This window comes from Oxyura jamaicensis, chromosome 1 (assembly GCF_011077185.1).
Source record: "Oxyura jamaicensis isolate SHBP4307 breed ruddy duck chromosome 1, BPBGC_Ojam_1.0, whole genome shotgun sequence".
In the NCBI taxonomy this organism is placed as follows: Eukaryota; Metazoa; Chordata; class Aves; order Anseriformes; family Anatidae; genus Oxyura; species Oxyura jamaicensis.
The window spans coordinates 185,780,376-185,797,705 of record NC_048893.1 but is presented as its reverse complement, the minus strand read 5'-3'; the positions used below and the strand labels follow the sequence as shown (position 1 = coordinate 185,797,705).

The 17,330-nt window shown below is 42.7% G+C and overlaps 1 protein-coding gene across 2 annotated transcripts in view; it reads left to right on the top strand.

Moving 5' to 3' along the window:
• FGF9 (fibroblast growth factor 9) overlaps positions 1-15,103 on the top strand; it is a 28,988-nt gene extending 13,885 nt beyond the window's left edge. For both annotated transcript variants that reach the window (XM_035326467.1, XM_035326472.1), the window contains one exon: positions 12,212-15,103. In XM_035326467.1, coding sequence (XP_035182358.1) covers positions 12,212-12,457 — 246 coding nt within the window. In that variant the 3' untranslated portion in view covers positions 12,458-15,103. The remainder of the gene's footprint in view (positions 1-12,211) is intronic.
• The last annotated feature ends 2,227 nt before the right edge of the window (positions 15,104-17,330 follow it).

Genomic DNA, 17,330 nt, shown 5'->3' with positions numbered 1-17,330 from the left:
GAGGATTTGCTGTCACTTGATGAACCAGCAAAGTGGGGGCAGCAGACACCACTGCTAAAAGAAGTGGCTGTCTCCCCCTGAACCACTCCTTCCCTCCCTTTTGCTGGCGTGAGCCTTTCTGTTGCCATGTGGTGAACTGAAGCAGGGAGCTGGAAATGAGCCTGGCCACGCAGGAGGGTTGTGTTCAGCCACAGTGGCTCCCCGTCCCGTTCACTGTAAGGCTGCATGACCTGGTACAAAGGTGGGAGCAAAGCTGGCCAAGGGAGGGGTTGCTTCTTTCAGGGGCAATGCAGGTGTTTGCCAGCATTGAGTGTATGTGAATCTCTGGCTGCCTGGTTTGTGTTTGGCTGGGGCAAGACCTAGGAAGCTGCAGGGCTCTCGGTTTGGCCTAGGTTTTGCCCAGGGCATGGGAGGACACAACTGAATGAAAGAAGAGAGGAGGGCCTGTGAGATGGGTCTACTGAAGTTGGATAAATAGTTTCAGGCAAGTTTCCTTTATTTTTTTCCATTGGAATTTCTTCTCCTGTAAGTAGGAAATATGGTTGCTCTAATCTGCAGGGCTGTGTTAAGTTATGACCCAGCAGAAGAATTTTCTACAGTGGGTTAAATGGGGGTTAGTGGCAGACTCGTGTGATAGATGACTAAGGAACTGAAAGGAAGACAGCAGTGGGAAGTGTTGAAAGGTATTAGGCTGGAGTGAAGCTATTACTGGAGTTTTTATGGGTTGGTCCTTGGGCTGGTTTTATGCCCTGTTTTTATTAGGGACATTAAACATCTCATCATAAAAAAAGTAGTTGTGTGTTATTGAAATTTGCAGATGTTGCAAAGTTGGGCTGTATTTTCAGCCCAGAAATCTGCCTCATGGAAGGGACTCTGTGACCTGAAGTGCACAAAATGTGATCTCCCACACTTGGGGCTCAGGGAGAGCTATAAGTGCTTCTGGTAACAACTGATCTAAATGTGGGGTTTTGGTCATTTGTGTTAAAGAAGATGAATTGAAACTGGAACAGGTGCAAAAGGGGGTGATAAGGGGGATGAAAATGCTATTAAGTGGTAGAGTCTAAAGATCTTGGCTTATTTAGCCTGCAGAATGAAAACTGAGAGGATACACTCTTCATCTCTGTGCATATGTTGAGGCTTCATGCCAAAGAGAGAAAAAAGTCATTGAAATAAAGGACAAGGATGAATTGGTTTGAATGGGTCATAAGAAAAGCCTAGGCTAGATAATGAGGGAGCTTCAGGTCAGGAAGAAGTGAGACTATGAGCTAGCAAAGAATGTTTGCAGGGAGGTGGGAGGGGAAGCCTCAGCTGCTTTCTCCATACACTGTATGGTAGGAAACAGGCTTGTTTCTGTGGATGCTTTCTTCATTGGAGTTGTAGGTCTGAGGAAAGCCCTGAAGCTTGAGTTACTTAGGAAAATTTGTTTACAACCTCCTCTCCTTCACTTTGCAGATAGCATACCTGAATTTGGATGGCCAGGCTTGCCAAAACTGGGTGCTGTTAAATGGTGACCCTCAGAGGTACCAGCATTAGGGATGAAAGCAGAAACTGTAACTCAGCCAGTAAAATGATAGCAAGGTGTGAAGGACCCCATGGGAAGAAAGGTCTTTTGAAATGTGAGTACTGGTGTAGGAAAAAAAAAAAACAATAGGAGAATCCATACACTTAACACAGGGAATCTGGGAAAGCTGTGTGTGAAACTGCAGCTACTGTGGTTTTATTAAAGACTGGAATCTGTTTTTAAAATCAGACTTTTACAGATTCTAACACCTGTCACCAGAGAGGGACACCTGCTAATAGTGCCCCGTGGAATAGGTGCTACACTTTTCCTCTGGTCTTTGATTTTCCTCAGAGGACTTCATAGCAGTTGCTTGCCAGGTCTGAGGTTAGTTTTGTGAGAGAGAAAACCCTCAGTGATCTCCTTACCTTGGTCTCTGTAGTTCCATGCTGGACTTGGATTATCACTACATGCCTGGGGCAGGAGAGTGTTAGAATATCTCTGGCATATTTGTATATAAATAAATATAATTTGTTGGACACTATTTATATATATAGCTAAGCTTTGATAAAGCAAGATCTTACTTGAAACTTAATTTATTGATTTGCTTTCCCCTAATTAAAGATGTATAGAATTTTGTATTAGTAAGAAATGGGAGATTAGAGGTGCTGCTTGAGGAGACAGCCAAGATGATCCACCTCCAGGCTGCAGAATGCCGCTTCCAGGAAGGGTAGCCCTGGTTCCCTGCCTCCGCTACACACTTCTGCGTCCCTCCTTGCTCAACACCAGCGCTAGCCAGACTTGCTGGGAGAATAATTCAGGGACCTACAGCCACAGAGGAAGACTTGCCTATTTTGCAGGTTTGCTTCTCTGCTGCTTTAGCTCCTTGAACTGGCTTGTTGCCTGTTTGGGCATGTCGCTGGTGGGAAATTGGCTGCAGTGCTGGGTGGCAGAGGGTTTGGGTACCATGCTGTAAGCCCTGGACAGTCTTAGAGTGGCAGAACAGCACCATAAACCTGAATCCTACCTAGCCAGCAAGCACTGGACTCGTTCAGCTTGAATTTCTTCAGATTTGCTTCTCTGCGGTTGTATAGCTCCACAGTTACTGTTGCCCTGAACGTTTTTGGAGCCAGCCTTGTTAGCAATACGGGAGTGTGAAAAGTTTCTGTGCATTGAGTTGATCTGAGAATAGCATGTTGAAGTGACACACTAAAAGAGCATCATCAGCAGTGACATACTGAGATGCGCTTGGGGATTATTCGCTGCATCAGATAAAGATCTGATGTGCTCTGTTTCTGACTCAGGAGCCAGTGGGATGTCAATGTGGCACTCTTTTCCACTTCACCATTCATCATTTTCAAAGGCAGAGTAGAAAATGTTTGCCCTGAAGGGACTTCATTAGGGATTTTGTCTAGGTTGGGATTGGCTTTGCAGTTTGAGTGTGCTTGGGCTGATCTGGTGATGTGTAGCAATGAAGTTCATTTTTGTCGCATTCAGAAAGGCTAAGAAAAAAAGCTTGTTACAGTGCAAATCCATTTCTTTCCCCTTTTATAAAGCCCTTTGGCTTCTTTTTCATTCCTTATGTAATGGCAGACTTCTGCTGTTACTTTTGATCTGAAGATGAGGTTTTAAATCTGTGCTCCATGACCGCTGCTGAGGAAAAACTTGGCTTCTGTTGTGGGTGCCACATGCTTGTGAGGTCTGGCCCAGGCTGGGCATCTTTCATCTGCTCAACTTTACACTTCAACACAATTACAGAGGCACAGTAATTGTGACTCAGGAGAAATTTTGACTTGATTCTATTACTGTTGAAATGACACTGACTTTAATGGAAGCAGGATTGGACTGGTTCCTGTAAAACCACCTATTAATTTTATGGTTATGTCAGCAGACCCCAATCAAGATAAGAGCCATACTGTATTCATCATTTTAAAAACCTAGATCTAGACAGGGTTCCTACCAGTAACTCTGCAATCTAAAGATAGTCTTTTAACATATAAACATTTATAGCCTTTGAATACCTACGCAGATTTTTGGCCTGCTGATGCCTTCATTAGGACAGCATCTAATGTATAATCTGGACTCAGAACAGGAAGCTTAGTTGGGGAGATTTGAGGAAAATCCTTTGTGTTGCTTTAGAATATACAGATGTGGGAAAACAATATTGTGAGTTTTAAACAAAATCATATTTTATTTTCCTATCACACTTTGAAAACTGAATTCTCTGGAAGGTCCATGTGCTGGAACTCTGTAGACCAACTGTGTGGTCCTTGACCTCTTAATTCACCAATTCTCTTGAAGTTGGTACAATATATCTACCTATCTATTTATTTATTTTTTTTTTTTCCGGGCAGATTGACAAATTCTTTCATCAAAGCTGGAATTAACTGCATGGCTTAAGTTTTACCTATTAAAAGACAGGTTTCATTGATGTGTGTGTGGGGGGGGGAGCAGGGCAGGTGGCCGAAGAGCCACTTGACTTGCCTAAGCATTTGCTGAAGGCCAGGTCAGCTGTGTCACTGGCAACCTAAATCAGGGCATAACAGCACCAAAGACATGTGGAAATCTCTGGGAATGTTTTTTTGTCCTACTCAGAAACTGAAATACTAAAAATTGTGTATCTAGACCCTTGACTTTATGGTGGGATTGCCTCTGGGAAAGGGAATGGGAGATGCATCCAAAGAGGCATCTTTGGAGAGAGAGCTTATGAGAACTGTGTAAAAGGGCAAATATGACATGCTTTCTTCAGCAGCTGCTCATTGAAAGGCTGGCCTTCCCTTGTGTCCAAAAAAGGAGGGATATTAAAAGGCCTCATTTTAAAACAACTTCAGCTGAATATGCAATTAAATCCATTGGGTGAAGTCTCAGAGTAGCAGCCCTCTGCAGTGCTGCCCAGCAAAGCACTGCAGCTTTTAAAGCCTCACTGGCAAATTTATTGTTTTCCAAGACCCCAGTGATGCATGGCACTTCGGAGAGGAGGACTGGATCTTTCCAAAATGCAATAGCCTGGGGTTCTTTGTTGGTTTGATGACACTTAAAGTGCATCTAGATCAACCCCCTTCCAGAATGACACTGTGGTCAGTGATGTCTCTGTCCTCCAAACTATCCCCTAGCTGATAGCTTTATGTAAAAACAGTAACAAAATCTGGAGGCAGGCTTTTGTTCATCAGCCCTTGACCAAATTGTCTTGCTGAAAGAATAAAACATGAAGTACTTAAATGGGATGAATTTTTATCACGGCATATGTATTATCATTATTTGGTCCCCCAGGCAAAGTGTTTTTTGAAGGGCCTTGAGTGTTCTGCTTTTATGATACCTTCGAGCTGAGGGATCAGGTGCTTCTCTAATGATGGGTAAATCAGGTTTTGGGAGGTTCTCGCTGAGTGTAAAGGCTCAGGCAGATCAAATACTTCTATCACCCATGCTGTAATGCCTTTCAGGGTGTGAGTTCAGCTGCTCCTGCAGAAGTCATGCACTTTCTGCTCAAGGAGGGCTCTCTCTCCTTAGCCTGGTGTTCTGTGCTTCCAGAACTGCAAAGCAAAATAAAATCTACTGATGATACCCTTTGATGTTGTGCTTCATCTTAGTTCTACAAAGCATGATTTATTTAAAATCTCTACACAGTGAAAAGCTTGACTAATATTTCAGTTGCACAGGCTAAAGAGTGTGTGTCTAGCTGCAGGAGAGCAGACCTGGGCTGACATACATATTGTCTTATGATAGAAGAGAATTTGTGGAGCAGGGAGCTGGGCTGGGTCAGGTTACAGCATTCAGTAAATCTGAGCGTGCCTGAAATGGCTCTTTTAGTGTCTTAAAATATTTGCTGTCTTTTTATCATTGCAAGCCTGATCCAAGTTCCATTTAAGCTGATGGGAACTTTTCTGCTGTCGTCTTTAAAAATTGGCTAAGGCCCTGTATCAGATTGCATACCACCTTGCTTTCTGATTCTTGGAAGGGTTCAGCCAAGCGTGATGAATTAGATGCTTAGATAACATTGATGACTGCAGTTCTTGATGGTGCCAGGGGAACCAAAAATAAAATAGAGGTCAGAAGTGTGAATAGTAAACAGCACGGTATGGGTCCGGTCCTGCTGGCGGGGAGGGAGGGGAACACACCTGCTTGTTTGCTGGGTTGTGAGAAGTTGACTTCTTCCTGACGTTGTGCTGTTTCAGTGTGGAGAGGGAAGCTTTCCAGCTCTCGGAGAGGCACTGTGACAGCATGTGTGCCCCGGGCCCTTCCCTGGTATTTTGTCCTGACCTCCTGCAGAAGGTGGAGCAGGCCCCAGGTGTTGAGGTGACAACAGGGCTTCCTCCAGTTCACTTGGCTGGGCAGATTTAAAGCAAATCTTTACAGACAGGAGTGCGGCTGCTGGTAGGCAGCCTGTGCAGGCAGATGCGAGCTCTGGCACTGCGGGGCTGCTCTTCCTCTAATGGCTCGATGTCCAGGGAGGGCGTGTGTGAAGCCTGACAGCTCCTGCAAATGTGAAACCTCCAAGGAGCGGCTATCCCTAAAACCAAGAGCTGCTGATTTGGCAGTGGTGAAAATGGATGGGGGCCTAATTGGCATCTCTGGATCCCGCAGCTCATGGCAAAAGAGCTCCCTGGCATGCTGGGACAGCATAGTGCTGGATCCCTGTCTGCTCCGTTCAGGGGAGGTCCAGGATGGTGCGGAGGGCATGGGAGCAGGAGGAGAGGGGCAATGGGGCCAAAGGGAGAAGTGATGAAGTCCCTGCTGCACTGACATCTCCTGAGATTTCATTATTGATGCTGAAGCCTGCCTGCTTTGTTCAGGAAGCTCTGGTTTTCTGTTGCCTCCATCAGAATATGGAAGCACCATGGTTCCTGTGTCTGTGTAGCTGCTTTTTATAATACGACTTCCAAGGGGACCAAGTTCTGCCAGGTCTTACAAACTTTCTGTATGAAAGATATCCATCTTTAAGCACTTTTGTAATGGCTTCATGGTAGCAGTACAAAACATTCAAGCTTGCTTGCTTATTTATTTATTTATTTATTTATTTATTTATTTATTTATTTATTTTAAGTGGGGTGTATGTATAATAAAAACCTTATACAAATGTATTAAAAATTTGGGAGGAGAAGCTGAGGAGCACTCCATCTATGCCGAAGTACAAGGTGACCTCAGGAAGGGAAAATGCAATTGCGCAGGTGTGGTTTTGCCATGACCGCCTTGCCTAACTTCTCTTGTCTTGTAAAAAGTGCTGTGGAATATGAAATGCATGAGAATAATGCATGAGAATGGCACCATGGATACCTGGCTGTTTGCTAGGTCTCTCTTCTGGGCCTGCAGGGTTTCCTGCCATCTCTTTAAGGGATCATGGAGAAGCACTGATGCAAACACACAAAAAAGCCAACTAGTCCTTTTGGCAGACCATTTTTTTTTTGATGTTCTGTCAAATTATTAAATGAACAGCATTCTGAAAAACACTGCTAAAAGAAACCATTCAGAGAAAGCCCTGTGACAGTCTCTAGGTCAGGTGTTCACTACACAGTGCTTGCCTTGCACTGCTCTCTGCTAAATTTGGAGGAAAAGCAGCACTGCCCAGGCACTGGGATCTGGCTTCTGATCGTGGTGGGAGATTGTTCTTGCAGCAGAGACTTCTCAGCTTGGCACGGGAGATCAGACAAAGCATTGGCCAAATGCTGAACTGCACCTTTATTTATGACCACTCTGGATGAGTGTTAATTATTAGCTGAAGATAGCGTGTTCTAGAGGCTGTTTGCATTATGGCGTGGGAAGGGCCAACCATATGTAAAATGCATGTGCTTGTAGGCAGAGGAGCAAAGAAAACCACTTCAGAGGCAACAGGGGATTTTTTTGCTTGCTTCTCCTCACCACATATGCAGTTTTTATTAATGTCATATAGCCATAATAAGGGATTTGCATGAAGTTATTTAGGAGACAATATGTTTAAACGTGATTTTATTAAGACAGGGTGGATTAACACAGTGATAACATGCAGCAGATATGTTGGAAGTGCTGACTGCATCAGATACACTTCTCTTTAATAGTTGTTTGGTATTCGGGACTAGACATTTTCTTGTGAAGTGCCTATATTGAATCAGTGTAGTCGTTTGCATAAGGTAAAACTACATGTGGCACTGAGTACTTGGCTAAGCATGAAACCTCTTTGCTGTGGTAAAAGGTATGATTGTCAGAAGAGGTTTCCTTTTGTCAAGTTACAAAATAAATTAGTTTTAGCTCTGCAAGGTTATTTTTTAAATAAAATAATATTGATGAGTTTATACGGGACTCTGTTCTGTGCTTTCATTTACGAAGCAGCACTAATGTCTTACTGCCCTTTAAAGTCATGAAACCATCCTTTGGGCAGTGTTTTTCCCATTTCCACTTATTTCCAGTTAGCTGCTTCACAGGGGTATCTGTTTTAAACACATTGGCACAGCCTTCATTGTGGTGGCTGTAACTCTCTATTTATTTGCTATCTTGCTCTTTGAGGGCCTACTTGCAAATAGGATAATATAATTATTTTGCTTCATAGTTAGCTGCTGGAGAATAAAGGAAGGGAAAGGGTTTCTGGGCTTACTTGCACTGACCACAGGTTACCAGACTTCTGAATTAAATCCACCTTGGTTTCTTTGTCCTTCTGATATGTGCATCTTTGAACAGTTCAATTATTCAAACATTTTGAGTTAAATAAAAGCTTAAAAACACAGGTAACGTGTGTAAATGTAGCAAAATAGGGATCGATCACTTTATAGTGGAATACTCTATAAAGAGTCCTCATTGAAAACACGTGCTGTGTGGTGCAACATCTGATTTATATAATTTTGAGGTCACCTCCTTATTTGGTCCCTGGATTGAATGATTTGCTCAGGGCAGGCAGCCTCCCCTTTCACAGGAATGCAGGTTGCTTTCCACTACTGTTCCAGTTGGGTATGTTTGGTATTTGTGTCAGCCTCCGACAGAAATGTCTGGTGGCATCAAGCGTGGTGCAACGAAATATTGGCACTAAATTATAGAGAATCAGTTGATTTTAGAAGTATGGAAAACTGCTAAATTCAAAGTGTAAGCCTTGCTTTTCGACTGTGTGTGTAGGGACTTTGTAAAAGTTTTCAGCAGGTTTCCCATCCTAAGCTGGTGAGGCAAGAAGGTGTGTGTTGGCAGGATGGACAAGCCTCACCCCGGTATTATCCTCATTTCTGGCTTGAATAAAATGCACGTGTGTTCAACACATGAGTGTAAACGGGTATTAAGTCGTGTTGTGGTAGTACAGGTGAGTGTGCTAGTGCCTTTCAGATCCTGCCTGTCTTGCTACTAGCTGAACCATCATCATAAGTATCTCCCAGGGTATGGGAATGAAGGATATGCTGGGATTTTATTCCCCAGATTATTTCTGGGGCCTGATCCAAAGTCACTGGCATAGATTTTTTCCAGTGGTCTTTTGCTGCAACCAGCATTTCTAGGTGTCCCAGGAGGGAACAGTTTAATGAATTTCCAAAGAAATTATTTCACTTCTCTGAAAGTGTGACTGTTAGTGTTCCTACGAATCTGAACCTGCATCCTGATTGCCCTCTGAGGTTCATATTGAAATATTTCCCTACTGTCTGTACCTGCATTTCTTAGGATTTTAATAAAGGCCTGAAGAGATCTAGCTGTAAGAGGATGAAAAGTAAAACCAGGATGAACTTGTAAAATAAAGATTCAGCTTGTGAGCTTGAAATCCATTGAACTCAGCCAGCATGCGGTACAGTGCAAGCCCTTATTCAAGGTCTGCCAGCTAGGTGCACCACAGCACTGTCATAATTGATCAAACCTGCCAGATAAAGAGAGGCTATTTTAAAATTTCTCCTTCAGGGCACGGGGAAGTACTGTTCATGCAAAGATAGAAATTTATGATGATGCTAAAAAAAATGCAGATGAAGTGAATAATTAATGAATTCAAGACAGGACTGAAATATCCTCCTAAAATGTTGCTATTTTTAGTAGGGAGTGCTTCTGCAGTGCTTGTCATGTGATCCTATTGCCTTCTGAGAGCAGGAAAACAATTTGAATTAGTTTCTCTTTCCCCGGTGGACCTATAGACCCGGCATATAACATCTCTTAGCATCTGCTTTTGCATTAAAGCAAACAAAGTGATTTTAAACCTTATGCAAAATAAAATATTAATGAGAGCTGTACTTAAAGATGGTCTTTATAGCAGCTGATTTTTTTTTTTTTTTTTTTTTTTTAATACTTTGAGGCTGTGCAAGGGGCTACTGCAATGTGCCTAACTTTCAGCTGCTGCAGATGTCTGGTGGCATTCATTACTGCTGCTGTTTCTAGCAATTATCAGTCGCTGATGCAGGATTTGGCCCATAGATGAGGAATTAATGTAAAAAGATATATTTTTCTTTTCCTTCTGTAAACAGCATGGGGTGTTACTGTGTTTGAGCTACTTTGCAGAACCACAGAGGCAATCTGGTCCAACCCCTGCTCAAGCAGGGATACCTACAGCAGCTTCCCCAGGACCATGGTTAAAAATCTCCAAGGACGGAGACTCCACAACCTCTCTACCTCGCACAGTAAAAGTGTCATAGTCAGAAAGTGACATAAATGATTGTATGCAGCAGCTCTGCAGACCTGCTCACATTTTGGTGCACTCTGCTTGGCTGAGCCTGCAGCGAGGGACATGAGGTGGTGGAACAGCTGGAGATGCTGGGAGGGATGGGGCTGCCATCTTCTCTTCTGCCACAGCCACCTGGATCCACGCAGAGCCGCTGCCCTGGTGAATATGCAAGTGTTCAACGTCCCCACACCCAGCCCTGGAGGTGATTTCTCCTTCCTGAGGGGTGACAATGTTCCCAACACCCATCAGAGAGAGTCAGGAACTGCTTGCTTGCTGCCTTTCTAGCCTATCAGAGTTGCTGCTGCCTAAATTTAGGAAAAACAAAACAAAGGAAAACAAACCTCAATCCCAAGCATTTAGGCATTGAGGAGGACCCTGACTTTGCAGCCCAGTCCTTGGTTAGTAGGGGGAGTGCTGGCTGTTTGCTCTCCCCATGTGGGACAGTTCCTGGGTGAATCCTACGAGGTATGTAGGGGTCCAAGCAGGACCCCAGACCCCAGGCCTGGTGGGGTGCAGACCCCTCCTGGGGAGCACCATGCTTGCCAAGCAGCCAGCAAGGTGGTTTGTCACCCCAAGAACGTGGCACTGCGGTGCGAGGGGCTTTTGTGGGTTGGTGGCTGTTCCTTCCACTGGACCCACTCCGCACCAGTGGAACAAACCCACTGGGCACATGGTACACACTGAGATGTCTTGGCACTGTCAAGGCAAAAACATTTCTGAGCATGTCTTGAAACAGCAGAAAATCTCTGTGCCAAAGCACTTTGATTTAGGAAAAGGTTGAGAGCTGCAAGTCCTGAGCTGCAGAGGTGATCCCCAAAATACTTTCAGCTCTGGGCTGAGTTGCAAGATTAGGTGATGGTAGTTTTTGTGAAGCTCCTGGGTTAAGCCATGGAGGGTGGTTTCCTCAAAGGAACTAGAGTTTGAGCTGTGGCTCCTTGCTTGTGATCAGGTTGTGGGTGTAGGTGCCATAAAAGCTTTGCTGCACCTGGGCCTTGATCTCTGTTTTCCCTTCTCTGTGCATCTACCTAAAAGGACTGCTTTAATTTCTGTAAAAACACATGCAGAGAATTCTACATGGTGTGGAGTTTTGTATTAATGAGGAGATGATCCTCAACTGGAAGCTGGATTTGGTAGTTATGAGTGCTATTTGAGTGACGATGCTAGTTACATAAAAGTATTAAATTATTGGTATATTTTTTGGTGCCACCTGGTAAGACTATTCACAGGCTTATTCTTCCCACCTTTCCATCAGCTTTCCTATGCTAGAGGCTAACACTTTTTTTTCCCCAGTCTTCCTGCTCAGTCACTTGTGTGAGCATTTCCCAATTCATTCAGAATGAATCAGGTGGCTGCTTTTTAAGCCAACCCTCTCCATTTAGACCAAAAGGCTGTATGTGCAGGCTCGGTGAGGGGGTGAACTGGAAGGAGTGGGAGTCCATGGCAGGGGAGATGATGAAATGGTTGATGCCTTCGGTGGGTGTCTTCTGTAGGAGAGGACACACACAAGGAGAACCCTCGTGAAACCTGGAGGGCTTTTCCTCGCCTAACTTGATCATCTCAGCACCTGGGGTTTGTGCTCCTGTTTGAGGCTCTTGTGGGTTGTGGTTCTGCAGTACAAATAATAAACCAAATCACAGGTATTAAAATGTATCGTCTGCAATGAATGAGACACATTAAGTACTCCTTGTAATGAAAGGATATAGAGATTTTAAGACCCTAAATGATGTTACCACCCTGCAAAAGAGTGATGGTTCCCTTTTGTAATGCCTGCTTGTTCAAGTGCTTGCACTCATGATTCAAGGAATTGCTTATACAAGTCCAGTAATGTCTTGTGAGGTGCTTGGAAATGATCAGAAATTAAAATACCTGCTTTCATGTTTGTTAGTGCTGTCTTGCTTTTGACAACAAAGCTTTTGGAGAATCATTTATGCTTCTCATTCACCCTTGTGAATGCTTTATGAAATACCCAGCAATACAGCTTTATTTAGTTAAAATTGGGAATATTGCAAGTGTTCATTCTGTGAGTTGAACACTGAGTTACTGATTTTGAGCAGTGAAATTAGCAATTCTTTTAAAAATAGCTTATTTTTGTGGCTAGCTCCTTACCACTTTTTCTTTTCTTTTCATAGGAAAAATTAACCCAGGAGTGTGTATTCAGAGAGCAGTTTGAAGAAAACTGGTATAACACATATTCATCAAATCTATATAAACACGTGGACACTGGAAGACGATACTACGTTGCATTAAATAAAGATGGGACTCCAAGAGAAGGGACTAGGACTAAACGGCATCAAAAATTTACACATTTTTTACCTAGACCAGTGGACCCTGAGAAAGTACCTGAACTATATAAGGATATTTTAAGCCAAAGTTGACAAAGACAATTCCTTCACTTGAGCCCTTAAAAAGTAACCACTATAAAGGTTTCATGCGGTGGGTTCTTATTGATTAGCTGTGTCATCACATCAGCTCCACTGTTGCCAAACTTTGTCGCATGCATAATGTATGATGGAGGCTTGGATGGAACATGCTGATTTTGTTCTGCACTTAAAGGTTTGTCCTCCTGGAGGAGAGCCTATGCCCACTCGCTTGATTTAGTACGAGAGGGGGAGCGCGAGAGAGTGAGTGAGAGCGAGCGCGAGAGGACGCGAGAGCGTGAATGGGAGTGAGAGAGAGGGGAGCCGAGGGAGGAGGAGAACGGCCTGATGCATGCTGGGGAATGGACACGCTTTTAAATTTTTGATCAGTTGTACTTCGTCATATATCAGCATAGCTGCCATACTTTGATTCATCGGGATTTTTGGCTGGTGGCCTGCTCAAGTGTACGCTGCATTTACAAAAGGCATGGAGGGTGCAGTCTTACTTAGACAAGAGACTTTTCAGTTAATCACTCGCTGGGTCTCACCCCGCTGAGTTTAAAGCAAAGACCTCTTAGTAAAAAAAAAATAAAAAATAAAAAGTTAAATTTATTTATAGAAATTCCAAAGGCAACATTTTATTTATTTTATATATTTATTTATTATATAGAGTTTATTTTTAATGAAATATGTACAGGCCAGATAGGCATTTTGGAAGCTTTAGGCTCTGTAAGCATTAAAACGGCAAAGGCCACTATGAACCTGTGGTAAATTCATGCAAGTAAATATAAAGGTGCATGGATAAAAAGAAAAAAAAAAACAACAAAAAACAATAAAAAGGTAATAATAATAAATTCTAGTGACCCTCATGTACTAAAGGCGACAATCTCTTTTGTGCCCATATTATTGTAAAAGTATGCACACCACTCATGACACTGAGTACTCACTCTTCTGACTGCTTGTTTCATAGCTTACCCCAGAGGATTAAAAAGAAAACTGGGTCTTCAACTTTTTTTCTGTGTCTGTAATATTTCCTCTCTGATAAAGTGACTTATTACATCATTGTAAACTTCACGGCTGTGGAAAATATAGGGGTTGGAATATATTCTACTTGTTAAAACCTACTGCAGATTATACCAAAGCTAAATGATAAATATGCTTTTTTATTTTTTTTTCCTTCCTAAAGCAGAATGCCAGAAACAACATAAATAATATCAACAATTGTACTAATTTTAAGATTCCACAAATAGCACATAAAGGTTTCAGAGGGTAAGAACCAGGCTAACAGGATCAGTCTTGTAAACATGTTTATTTGTGCACTTGACTATCTACTATGAAATTATACAAGTTCCATAGGGGTCATTGTAACATCTTTTATGGAAAATTGCTTTCAGTGTGACTGTCATAATACATGATATTAGCACCCTTCCTAAAGTAAAACTTGCAAAATGAAACTAATAAATCTCTATCGATAATGACAATGGGGGGAAAGTATTAGACTTTTATTTTTTTTTTCTTCCTAAAATATGTTCAAATATTCATGAACCGTGAGATGATAGTACATAAAATTTAAGGAACTGTAGCATTTCATGTTAAGCACACTAAAATGTCGATGAGCAATTATCATTTGGGAGTTAACCCATAGAAAGAGTCATTTTTCCCCCAGTATCCTGAAGGAGAAAAAAAAGAAAAGAGAGAAAAACCATGTAAGACCCATTTGATAAATGCATTTTGTAGCTGTTGCATCCCTTAGGGTTTGAACTTGATGCCATTACAACGAGCATAGCTTTTGCCATGGGGTCTGCAGGACTTGTGATGCTGCCCTCAGAGACATCGAGTCTGGGTGGAAATGTACTTTGGCATAGCCAGAATTGTAGCCTATTCATAATTATATAATCCTGATTTGTTTTGCTCTAATGCACACCTGTCCACGTGATATAAACAGATATTATTTGAAACATAAATCTGTTCTGGAATAACCCATGGCTTGGTGTCCTGAACAAGTGGGACCGTCCTGTGCTCTGCAGGAGGAGAGGCCACACCTCGACTGGGAGATACCTGCAACCTGCAATAAAACATGGCATTTTGTTATAACTGGTTTTGAATGATAAAGACATGTAAATTCTGTTAGCAGATCTGTAAGATGCAGTCGGACACCGACATGCCTAGGGACTGCTATTGCCAAGGGATCTAAGCCCAATCTGCAGCCCGGGGGTTGGTTTGTAACCCTTCATAACCTGCACGTAGATGTGCCGCAGGTTAACCAGGTACTGAATCACTGGACCAGGAGGCACAAAGCCTTGCTGGACCCAGCAAGTAAGAGAGCTCCTGGGAAGTGCTGGGCTCAGTGTTAAACAGAGCAATTGTACTGTGAGGAGGGAGGGAATGAAGGCTGCAACTCTGTTTTTCCAGAAAATCTTGCATGTGCTGGGAAATGAATGGCAAAGGTTAAAAACACTAGGAGTCGAGGCCAGGATACTAGGCCATGGTTTGAGTCTTAATGTTAAATTGATTTGGATTTTTAGACATAGGCAAATCATTACTACTCATTAACATGTTTTATTTATTTTTTGTACTTTTCTAAAGAAAGGATTAAAACCAAGAAAAATGTTATGAGTTTATGGCAGTCCATATAAATAAACTGTAACCAATTTACTCTAATAACCCATAATGGTGTGTAAATACTGACTTTCTGTAAATATAGAAACATGTAATTTAACATGGGCGTTATTGCGAGACTGGATAGTCCAGGATCTGAGAATTCACCACTCATTGGAGCCTCACTGGGCCAAATCCAGCCTGGCTCAAGTAGCAAACAACAGATTTTGTTCGGTCACTTGTGTAAAATGATTTTTTTTTGTTATTTTTGGTGGGGTATGGGCACGACCTTCACCCCCTGGGTGCTGCTTGGCTGCTGTGCCAAGGGCTGGAGGGGTACACATACCCTCTGGCTCCTTGCATGGCCCTGAAGCAGGGCTGAAGACAGCTGACCTGACAAAGCCAGGCTTGCACTGCTGCTGCCCCTTGGCCGTGCACACTCAGGAGTCTTCATTTCCTAGCTCTGCCAATCTGGCACCTCTCCTGAGCGCTAAAATTCACTTGAAGAGAAATCTAATGGGGGAAAAAGAGCAAATGGTGTTATTTACTTGATATTCTGTAATGGAGTGTAAAATACATACAGAATTCTGTAATTTGTATAAATACATTGCTGTAGAATTTTGAAAATTGGTATTATTTGCTTGATGTGCCTTCAGAGCATTTTCTTACAACTGTGTGTATGTGTAGGAATGGGACTGCGAAAAGACATCCTCTTTGTATTCCTAGAAAGGGTGTGAGAAAATTCCAGGAGGAACAAGACCATGAAAATGTTATTTCTGTTTTTTGCTAAGTTGGAAGGAAGAGGGGAAAGATTTTTGGCAAGAATTGGATTATAGCATCTCACCTGAAATGGATGTGTCAACCACTGGGCAAGCAGCATGGGCAAAAAAGTGTTGGAGATCCAGAGCAAGGTTACTGTGTCATCTGGCGCTGGGCTGCAAACATGCTGTGGCAGGCAACGCTCCCCAGCTGAGTGGGGTGGGTGAAACCTCAGCAGTGCAGAGAGCAGGAAGAGAAAAATCAGAAGAAAATTATCTCAAACTGTCACCAATCTGTGCAGAACTGAAGCTGCCTGCCAGCTGGAAGGAAAAAAAAATGCCTTTCCTGAATGACTGGGTGTAACGTGTGGAAGCTGGACATGGGACTCTGGGCTTTGAAAAAGTCAAGCACTGCTATTGTCCTCATGGAAAAAAGATAAACATGTGTTTAATAAACACATAAATAGCAGGGAACTGAAGAGACTGCTTCCAAGGCAGTCTTAAGTTTCTCTGGAAATGGAATGGCAGGAGGTAAGAGACGATGCACCTGGACCTTCCATGTCATCACTGCATGTCTTTCAGAGTCACTTGCATCATCTCCTTAGTTTATGCTCTGCTGTGTTTACTCTTGTATCAAGCAAGGGAGGAAACAAAATCTCAGGCTCTGCTACCCATGGTTATAGTAGCAGAAATAAATGGGCTGTCACCCATTCTGGGTACCTCTGTGCAAATTCATGTCCCAGCTCATGACTTCTCACGAGGTCCTTGTGAGGTCCCTTAGATGTTTTTGTTGCTTTGCACTTGTGGAGATTTGGTGCCTTATAACCACACGTTGTTTTGCAGAAGAGGGAAGTTCTGGATTTTCTGAAATTTTGATGAAATCTTGGAAACTTGGCCCCTGCTCACGTAGCTGTGTAGATGTAGGGAGCTGAATTTGGAGGCAGGGAACCTGGGTGAAGAAGTAACAAATGACATCGTCCTCAATATAATTTTCCACACAGCACATCATTTATGGATCTGCAAATAGAAACCAGAAGACTTCTGTTTTCTCCTTTTATGTCTGTTCTTAAACAGCTAGAGCTCTCCTTGGGTTGCTCACAGCTCGGTTCTGCTCTGCCTTGGTGTTAGTTTTCACCTTCAATACCATGACCAGGGGGGTTTTGCCATCTGGCCCTGGACTCAGTACTAGGGGTATAACCTGACCTCTTGCTATCAGGAAGCTGGACAGGCCTGCCCAGGAGCTTGCAGCTGAACAGTTTGGTGTCATGAAGTGAGGAGAGAATCACTAATTAGTGTCTGAAATTTAGGATTTATAAAATTTATCTATCAAGGACAAAAAAAGACAGTGATTGAAAACAGATAAATGCAGAAAAAAAAAACAACAGATAAACAGACAATTGTACAATGTGTCTTGATGGTTCACTTGTGTGCTTAACATGGAGACTGAAAGAAAAAATATTTTTTAATGGTCAGGAAATTTAAAATGAGAATAATGATCACGTTCCAACTGCAATGGAGTATATAAAACAGTCCTG